Source organism: Pelodiscus sinensis, chromosome 2 (assembly GCF_052426305.1).
Source record: "Pelodiscus sinensis isolate ZL-2025 chromosome 2, ASM5242630v1, whole genome shotgun sequence".
Lineage (NCBI taxonomy): Eukaryota > Metazoa > Chordata > Testudines > Trionychidae > Pelodiscus > Pelodiscus sinensis.
The window spans coordinates 237,553,738-237,563,856 of NC_143053.1; the positions used below are offsets into that span (position 1 = coordinate 237,553,738).

A 10,119-nucleotide genomic window follows, 5' to 3' on the forward strand; every position below is an offset into this window, starting at 1 on the left:
AGCCCGGGAAATTCAAATCCAGGGCTTCATTTGCAACTCCGGTTGACTACATTACCACCCTAGTTGGAACTAGGGTGGTAGTGTAGACATACCCCATGAGATATAAGCCCTCTTGTGCAAGAGCTCTTCCACAAGAGGGCAGTGTACACAGGCAACATGAATTTCTTGTGCAAGAAGCCCCTATGGTTAAAATAACCATCAGAGCTTTCTTGCGCAAGAGAGCATCCATACTGCCATAGATGCTCTTCCGCAAAACCGTTCTTGTGCAAAAAGACTGCAGTGTAGACGTAGCTTTGGGGTTTTAGCCACTGCTATAACTATACTGATGTAGATCCATCAGTGCAAATTAATGTTCCCTCAAATTTTTTCCATCATACAGAATAACTTTTGTTATGTGCACTGAGGCATGTGCAGATGTGTGCCACCAGTAGAAACACATAATGCTTACTGCTGCCAGCTGTGAACTCTCTGCTAATCAGGTGAGTGGCATTTGAATCTCTCCTGTGGGGGCTGCTCAAACATACAGCTTACAGGGGACCATGGTACAAACTCCCTACTATAGACATGGGGCACTTGAGAAAACCCTAATTTGTACAAGTGCAGGTTACCACAGTTTAAAGCAACGATCACTATGAAGTCAATGGGACAGCTCATATGCTTAATGTTGAGCATGAGCTTAAAGGTTTGCAGGATAAGAACCATAGTACATTTCCTAAAGACTGTTTCTTTTTGTTTAACATGAAAAATAAATGTTATTTTCCTCTTTATATTTTTATTAAGAATAAATCTAGTACAATTCATTTTAGAAACATGACTTGAATAAATTAAGTAGTTTAAAACTTTTAAATATACATTTTTGCATAGACTCTGCTGTTAATTTATATAAAAATGAAATTCTTTACTTTAGCTCAACATGGCACTAACTCTTTAAAGGTTAAGGTAAAATGTGAGTTCATAAGTGTGATCCTTTTCTCTTGACCGCATAAACTTCAATTCGTTGAAGAATCTCTCTGGATTGTGCATAGACCTCTTGCCAAGCACAATGACTGTCTGACTGTTTAAGAAAAAGATACAGAAGAAATGTTTATTATATACTGTACTTTGCACTCAAAGGATGAGATTCAAGATGATGACAAGTCAGGACTGAAGGTAATACAGACGACGTATCCCATCAGCTTGTGTAAAGAGCCAAACCTCCATTTAAATCAATGTAGCTACTTTGATTTACATCAGCTGAAGAACTGGGCTTGTATATTTTTTATTTAATTTTTAAGGATGTTATTTCCTAAAGCAGCTAAAGCAGAGATTTTTCTGCAACTTTCCTCAAACTGATAAGTATGAAACATTTCATTCTAAAGGATATTTGTTCAAAAAAGCAATGAGAGCTGGTCTACACTAGAAAATCAGGTTGGTTGTATAGCCAGGGATATGACAGATCCATGCCCTGCTGCCCTGAGGTGTGCTCTCAGTGCTGGTCACATGGGAAATTAAATTCAAACTGTCCTGGGGCTTTTTCTGTTCATGTGGAGAGCAGTAGAGGTGCAAATTCTGGCTAGAGCAGTCAGAGTGGGATACAGTGGGATGCCTCCCAGAGACCAAGAACCTTGACTTTCTCTACACTGGGTCTACACTATTGTGAATTTGATCATGCCAGGTCAAATTTTGCATTACTCCTCCTGAAAAGCTGGAATACCAAAATCAACTTCAATGGCCCTTAATGTCAATGGAATGGCCTTGGTAGTGTAGACTGTATGTTTAGAAATCAAGCTTAAGTGACTAAATTTGATCTAAACTCCTAGGCTATGTCTACATTGCAGGCTTCTTGTGCAAGAACAGCTGTTCTTGCCCAAAAACTTGCGGAGCGTCCACACTACAAGCCCAATCTTGTGCAGGACAGGTTACAGTAGATCATCAGAAGGGAGGGCTTTTTGTGCAAGAATTATTCCTCTCCCCACAAGAAATAAGTCTTTTTGCACAAGAGCTCTTGCACAAAAAGGCTAGTGTGGAGGGGATCAGGGGTTTCTTGAGCAAGAAACCCCTATGGCTAAAATAGCCATCAGAGCTTTCTTGTGCAAGAGAGCATCCACACTGCCATGGATGCTCTTGTGCAAAAGTACATGTCAGTGTGTATGTGCTCTTGCACAAGAACATTCGCAGAAGAATTCTTGTGCAAGAAGCCTGCACTGTAGACATAGCCCCAGAGTAGACCAGGCCTGAGTGATGTTGTTAAGATGACCTGAGTCCCTGTGTAGACAGTGGTAGGTCAATGGAAAAATTCACCGACAGGCTCTTAGGGAGATAAATTACCCACACTGATGAGAGAATCCCTCTCATCAGCATAGGTAGTTTAACACTGAAGCACTGCTATATCACAGCTGCACCAGTGCTGGTATGCTGCTGTAGTATTTTAAGTGTAGACAGACTTTGAGTAACTGCAGTAACTGCATTTTAACCTTAACTATAGTGGTCATTAGTGTTCCCACTAAAGCCTAGATATTGGCAGATCCTTGGTGGGTGCTCCTAAGCAGAGAGAGAGTAGTCCCACAATCAACTGATATCTCTAAAGCAAAAAAGGTTATGCCATTTTCAGAAGCTGAAATATAATTGTGCATTGGACTTAAAATGCCCTTGGACACCCACATGCTTTTTGTTTTTACATAGAGTTTGGTAATATACCTCAATTCACAGGTTCTTCAAGTAATTTGTTAAATTTTGATTAAACCAGGACTACTTCAGTAAGTAAGAATCCCTCCCATGATTTAAACATTTGCTGATATGAGCAAGAAGAAAAGACAGTACTCAATGTACTTACTTGGATCAAATAATTTTGCATCTTTTTGAAGCAGTTTTCTACTTTGGGTTCATTAAAAAGACTGACCTGTAGCTGTTGAATTAAAAATAAAAGGGAAAGTAAACCATTAATTCGTGTTTGAGAACTAGGAAATAAAAACACGTGGGGATTGGAAATATGCTGTTAAAATGATGCCCTTCTCTAGTTCTGCAATAGTCTACCATAGAGCATAACTAGCAACGAATAGCAACGCTTTTCTCATATGTGGGTCTAGACATGCTAAAGTACTGAACTGAGAAAGTTATTTTTGGAAAATGTGTACAATATGAAATCACAATTTCTATATTAAAGAATCAAAACTATACCTACAGCTTGCATAAAACATCCAGAGACTCTAATTAGCTATGGACATATGAAAATTAAGTACACCAGATTTCAAATCCCATCAAGGTGACATGATTGTACAATGCTTGTTTTTTTTTAAAATGTTATTTTGTGACCATTACTTTGAAGGAGGTTAAAGTTCCTTAGTTTCAAAGTAAATGGTGTTAGTCATTTGATACAATGAGTATATTATTCAGATGGCAGTACATAATGAAAGCATGGAAATAGTATGCTTGGATGATCACTGAGCATTATTGTTTACTTAGGGTATGTCTACACTGCACACTTATTTCAAAATAAGCTATTCCTGTAAGAGATACTTCAAAATAGCTTATTTTGAAATAGCATGTCTATACTACAGGTAAGCCTGAAAATTAGTCAGAGACAAGCTCCCCTAGCCTATGTCTACACAAGAACCCTTGTTCAAGAACACATCCACACTGCCATGTGCCTTTGCTCAAGAGCATCCATGGCACTGTGGACGCTCTCTTGTGCAAGAAAGCTTTGATGGCCATTTTAGCCATAAGACTTTCTTGTGTAAGAAACCCCTGCTGTGTGTCCACGCTGCCCTCTTGTGCAAGAGCTCTCTTGCTCGCATTGTTATTTCAGAATAACAGCCGTTATTCCGAATTAATGCTGCTATGTAGACACACACGCCTTTAGAGGCAAATCTTGCCTTGCTTTTGCCAGTGCAGAAGACCTGAAGATCAGTAGAAGCCCTGTGGTTCTGCTGCATAGGGCTGTAGCAGGGAATGGGGAGATATGGAATCCCCACTCCCTTGATGGTGCAGAGCTGTGCTCTGTAGTTTCCCTCTACTGCAGCATGAAGAGGGACTTGCTGGGACAAATGTGTGCATTGGGCTGCAACTTCAACGGTCCTTCAACCCCTACTCCTCCATCTCGGAGGTGGGGGAGGAAGGTGCAGTTGCCAGAGAGGGTACCCAAGATTTTGGCTTTCAACCTCATTTAAGCAAGACACCTAAGCATACAGTTAAGTGCTTGGCTAAATAGAGATTACCTATTTACAGTACCTTCTTAAATCATTTACTGCTTAGTGCAGGGTCCAGGGTTTGGCAGTCAATATGGCTAGTAATTTTTAGGCTTAAAAAGACTGTTATGAATTGGATTAAAAAAATGACTTCAGTGTGCAGAGAGAGACAATGCAGTAAAAATTGCTTGTGTACTCAGCAGTGTCTTAACAATTAAACAAAAATTAAAAATGGTTTGGGCTGGATTTTAAAGCATCGTGTCTAAATCAAGCCTTAAAAATATACGTGCAAAAATGGATATTTGAATATGTCAAAAGACAGGTAATAATATGCATCCTGTATATTCATACATTACAGATGCAGCATGCATGTCATTTTTTAAATATGTACTTCTATAGCTTTCAAGCTTTCTGATGTATTTTCATTATTATGCATGATGAGTTTCATTTTCCTTTAATGTCCATGGCTTTAGCTTGAACACATTGAGGGATGAGTTATCCATACTTACACAAGTCTTGAGCTGCTCATGAGCCACGTACATTTCCTTTCGAAAAATGTTTGTAGGCAGAAAATGACTGTTGTTTCTTTTAAAAAGCTCAGCAATCTCATGGACTACTTGGACAATGGCTGTTTTATTATGAATAACCTATAATGAGGAGAAAAAATCGTAGGTGGTTTTTTTCAGATTTTGGATTCGAGATTTGAGTTAGCAAGGCATTTTGAAGGTGACAAATTCAATTTTTCTTGCATAATCTAGTCCCCCTCCTGTTTATGAAAAAAATAACCCTTGATGTTATAAAACTCTTTAAAATAGCCTCCCAAAACAAGAAAAAAGAGACAATTACAGTGGTGGGAAAACAAACCCTATTTGTTAATTTTTTTTTGTTTTGAGGCAAGGAAGCTCTTTCCAAAATCATTGTCTAATTCACCAACTTTTCAGAAATTCTAAACTTCCATTAAACAAAAGCACTTAAATTTTCCATTCTAAAAGTGCAGTCATAACACCATACTCAAGCTGATAAGCATTTCCTGTCAAACAGTCTCAAGTTAAACAATGGCAGAAGCAAAATTGTCTGTAGTCAAATGACAAAATCAAGAGCCAGATGTCAATTCTTTCCTTTCTCTCCATTTTCCTACCTCCAGAATCCCTCTTATCCAGTGAGGTATGAACCACACAGTCCTGTTGCATTCTAGTATTAAGGACAAGCAACTTTGTTCATTCTCTATGTTTATTTAAAGGAAGCATATGCCAAAAATGTCCCAAGGCAATTTTAGGCATGCACAGTCAGATTGCACTACATGATGTAAAGCAGGATTGAAATGTTTAGGCCTTGTGCAAGTCCTGTGCACAGGACTGTATTCTGCCCAAATCCTGATTCCTTTGAAATCAGTTGGGCTATGTCCACACTGCACAATTATTTTGGAATAAACTATTCTGGAAGAAATACTCCGAAATAGCTTATTTTGAAATAGCGTGTCTACACTACAGGGAAGCCTGGAAATTAGTCCGAGACAAGCTCCCCTAATGTGGACGCACTACCTCAATTTAGAGCCCCAGGAAGCACTGGGGAGTAATTACTTTGAATGGCCCGGGGGAGGAGCTATTTCAAAATAGCAGCAGTGGAGCATCCATGCTATTGCTATTCCGAAATAGCTATTTTGGAAGAGACGTTATTCTTCATGGAATAAGGTTTAAAACACTGAAATAAGCTGCCTGTTATTTTGAAATTATTTCAAAATAATGGACTAGCTGTGTAGACGCTCACATAGTTATTTCAGAATAATGGACGTTATTCTGAAATAACGCTGCTGTGTAGATGTACCCTTGGAGACTTGTCATTGACTTCAGTGGAAGCAGGGCCAAAAATCACAACATTTCCAGTAACAAGGTTAATTGTTCCGTATTTAATAAGAGTTTTTTGATAAATAAGTAGCTTAGTATATTATTGTCTATGATGTTTACCGCAAAATGTACAGAATGCGCAAAGCAGCTGAGTTATAATGTAACAATGATAACAACGAGCAAATATTTTTCAACTTACTTCTTTTAACAGCTGTTCTGGGACACACAAATCTTTGTTATGTTCGCAGTGCAAAGAAAAGCCTTCTGGGTTCTGAAAAGAAAATGAAATGTAAGTATGTTACGTACATTTAAAAAAGATTTATCATAAAACAACTTATTAAAAATCAGTTAGTAATGGTGCCATTGGCCATGTATGTGCAACAGAAAGTACTAACAACGATATTAATACAGAGCTGGATCATGCCCTCTGTTGCATGTTTAGAGGATTCATTCTGCACAAACCTTCCTATGCCTACACAGACCGGGGGAGAAGGCAGCCCTCTCTGCTTATCTCCCTGAATGCTCCATCAGGCTTAAAGATCACTGTAGGTGTGAGGATAGGGACAGAGGGCAAGCCATGGGCGGTGACTGGGATGGCGAAGGAACACATATCATCCCCACTTCGGGTGTGAAGTTTTCTATGGAAATGTTGTTCAGCTCTAGGCTACATTTAAGAACAAAGATTAATGGTCTGTCTAGCCCAGTATCTTGTCTTCTGAGAGTGTCCCTAGTCTTTGCTTGAAGCTGGGACTCGACAACATAGGATAGACCATAGTAATTGCCCTGTTCTGTTCATTCTCTCTGAAGTACCTGGCATTTGCCATTGAGCACCATGGTTGGTCCCCAAGACAAGCAATTTCTGTGTGGAGAGCTTGAAGCTGGACTACAGCTCATATGGATTGTGGGGGAAGGAGAGTGGGGGTGGGAAACACACAAACTCCAGCTACCTAGGAGTCTGGAAGTGAATCTTCTGCTATTTCCCCATGTAATAGCATCTCTTCCCCACGTTTTTTCTTGTCCAGGGACAATGTGGTATGTGTCCTTTGGTGTCTCTAAAACTACTGACTAACAATACATTTTTTGAGAGTTACTTTATTCCATAAACTTGTGAAACAAAATATCAAGACACATATGGATGGTAAAACAGAGCCACATACCAGTTTCTCAATCTCCTTCAAAATCTCATTCCATCGGACACTTGCAAGGCAGCGGTGCCTATTCCTTCTGTGATCACTCAGGCACATGGCAATCAGGCAGCCAGTTATCAGGAAAAGAAGGCTTCTGAAGTAGTACATTTTCTGAGGGGAATAGGGGGCGGGGGAAGGGAAACAAACATTTATTCCTTCAGACTCTGTGCAACTTTTATGGGATGTTACTGAGCAAAACTAATTCAGATGGTTTTAAGATTCTGTAAAATTTGTACAGTTATGGTTCAGCTCACTTGCTCTCATCTGCTCACCTGTACTCTATTACTCCCTGTAAAGACAGTGGATCATGTCCGTAGGTGTAAATAAGCTCAGTTTCAATGAAGTAAATGTATTTGCACTCACAAAGATCTGGCCTCGTATATTATACCAGACAGCATCTATGCTATCCAATGTAAAATGAAAATAAGATGGTGAGGTGTTGATTGTTGTTGTTATATTGGTATGTGATAATATTATGAAGATATAATATGTTTATAGTCATTCTGATATTAATCTTTATACTTGTATTTCTAACACTATGAAATATGCCAGTTACATAGTTAATGTAACACACTGAGACCTAATAATGGTACATTAACAAGTAGATTTCTACAAACATTTAGGCTATGTCTACACTACAGAGCTATGTCTACACTACTGGAAGTATCCTGAAATAGCTATACCTCATCTTTAAAGCAGCATATTATTTCAAACTAGAGTTTGAAATAATGTGTGTGCTATTCCGGCATCCTTGTAACACTCATTCCATGAGTGTTAAAGGGACATTTTGGAATAGCGCTTTATTTTGAAATTTGGTGCTGTGTGGACAGCACCAAATTTTGAAATAAGCTATTTTGAAATTACCTTGAAATAAGCTACACAATTTGCACAGTGCAAATTGCGTAGCTTATTTGAAGGTAAGTGTGCAGTGTAGATGCACCCTTACAGTAAAGAACAAATGCAAACTTGTAATAAGAACCAATGCTATATCAAATCGCTTTACTTTAAACATACATATAAAAATAGAAAAATATGCCTAAAGATGCACTAACAATTTTTAAAAAGAAGTTAAATATAATGTTCATACCTCTCTCCCTGCTTCTCTAAGTAATACCCATACAAATAATGTAAGAAACTGATTATATAGAGGAAACAATAAAACAGCTGAACAGAGTAAACAAATTGAAAATAGAGAATATTAGTCCCCAATCTTTTATAGTATCCCTAGTTGCTATATGTAACATCAGTGTGTTTAAAATGTCAGAAAGCATTGAGTTTTAAGTTGATGGTGACCCTTTCAATATAAGTATATATTTTATATTAATTATTTTTCATAGTAATCAGTAGGTATCACTGTAGGATAGGAAAAACAAAACATAAATTCTTCTCCTAATTGAAAATAACCTCTAGTGTTATTTTCATTAAATAATGAAGTAATGAAGGCCTCCTACCTTGGGGAAAAGATTCAGCTCCTGATGCAGCACTTCTTGACAGCTCTTGCAGTACCATGCTGCTAGGTATCTTGAGTCCCTTTTAACTGTTCTTTGCTCCTGTTAGGAAAGCACTGACCTGCCCTCTTTCATCTGCTGATGCAAAGTGAAACAGGTCCTACTTTCAATACCCCATCCTTTCAGGTACACTTATTTCCAGGTAGTAGAAAAATGTTATATGTGGGCGGTATAGAGACTAGAGTTGTAAGTTTTAATTTAAATATGGATATAAGGAAGTATACTGATAAAGTTGATGATGGTGCACATTTGTATTGAGCTTTACAGCAGAAAGTGAGTATTTGATTTGCTGGGAGATGGAAGGACTTTGAGGTGTCATGGATTTAGATCCCATTACACAAAATCAACACCCAGAATGATTTGATGTCTTACAATCATTTGTTCCAGCTATGAGTCTAGTTACAAGAGATATTTATTTTCACACAAGTTTTAAGATTTTTTTTCTAAACTTTGTAAGGCTATCTGTAGATGTTAGATTCATGACCAGTAGTTTAAGTTTTCAGGGTGAAATCCTGGCCCACTGAAGTGAATCACAAAAGTCAATGGCTTTTAGTACAGGTATTCTTTTACCAGTTACTAAACAGTCAGCCCAAACTAATTAGAAAATAATAATTAGAAAATGGTCAACCCATCCCCCTATAAATAGAACAAATTATAAACCTCTACCTTCATTTGTGGGATGAGCACAAATAAATTGCTACAGGTGTAGTTGGCTGATGTTTGTACAGTGTTGTTACATGGACTGTATAGTGCCATTTGGGTACTGTAATATGTACACTATATTCACTATAGTGAATTACAAGGTCCTAACACTTAAGTAATACTATAGCTTTTAAGTAGTCTAAATTTAACATGTAGTATTTAGCTATATGACTTTTTGCTCAATAACTGTATTTAAAAATATCAAGTATAAATATCTATGTACAATTTCAGCACAGGTCCCATCAAAAGAAACTGTAGGGAACCAGAGAGTCTAATCATTGTCTTCGGTAACTAGATGGAGACAGCTAAACCGGCCACTGCTGGAGCAACTCTGCAGCCAGATTCTGGACCAGCCCCACAGCCAGCCACTGGGGCCAGCCACCTTGGTCACTTCTCAGGTGGTCTCTGGGAAGCTGGCCCCAGGACTGCCCAAGCAGAGATGGATGGGGCTGGTCCTGGTGATCATCTGAGCAACAGCCAATGTGGGCTGGGCTCCGGACAACGTGAGCAGCAGTTCCTAGGCTGGCTGGAGCAGACACTGTTAGGGACCCCTGGAAATGTTAGGGACTCTGGGTTGCTGGAGTAGCCTCTGCTCAGCAGTCCATGGCTGCTGGTTCTGTTGGTCCCAGCCCCCCTCTAACAGGAGCCTCCTTGGGCCTCCCCCGAGCAGCAGTTTTTTAGAATGCCCCTCCAGCAGCAGCCCTCCTCCTCCTCC

The 10,119-nt window shown here is 38.9% G+C and overlaps 1 protein-coding gene across 1 annotated transcript; it reads right to left on the bottom strand.

Annotated features, from left to right (window-relative positions):
- Positions 1-952: 952 nt before the first annotated feature.
- LOC149525450 (interferon upsilon-like) lies at positions 953-7,302 on the bottom strand. Its single transcript, XM_089776017.1, has 5 exons — positions 7,165-7,302; positions 6,207-6,278; positions 4,673-4,810; positions 2,809-2,884; positions 953-1,050 (listed from the first exon to the last, which is right to left on the bottom strand). The coding sequence occupies exons 1-5, from the start codon at positions 7,300-7,302 to the stop codon at positions 953-955; spliced, it is 522 nt and encodes a 173-aa protein (XP_089632143.1).
- Positions 7,303-10,119: the final 2,817 nt, after the last annotated feature.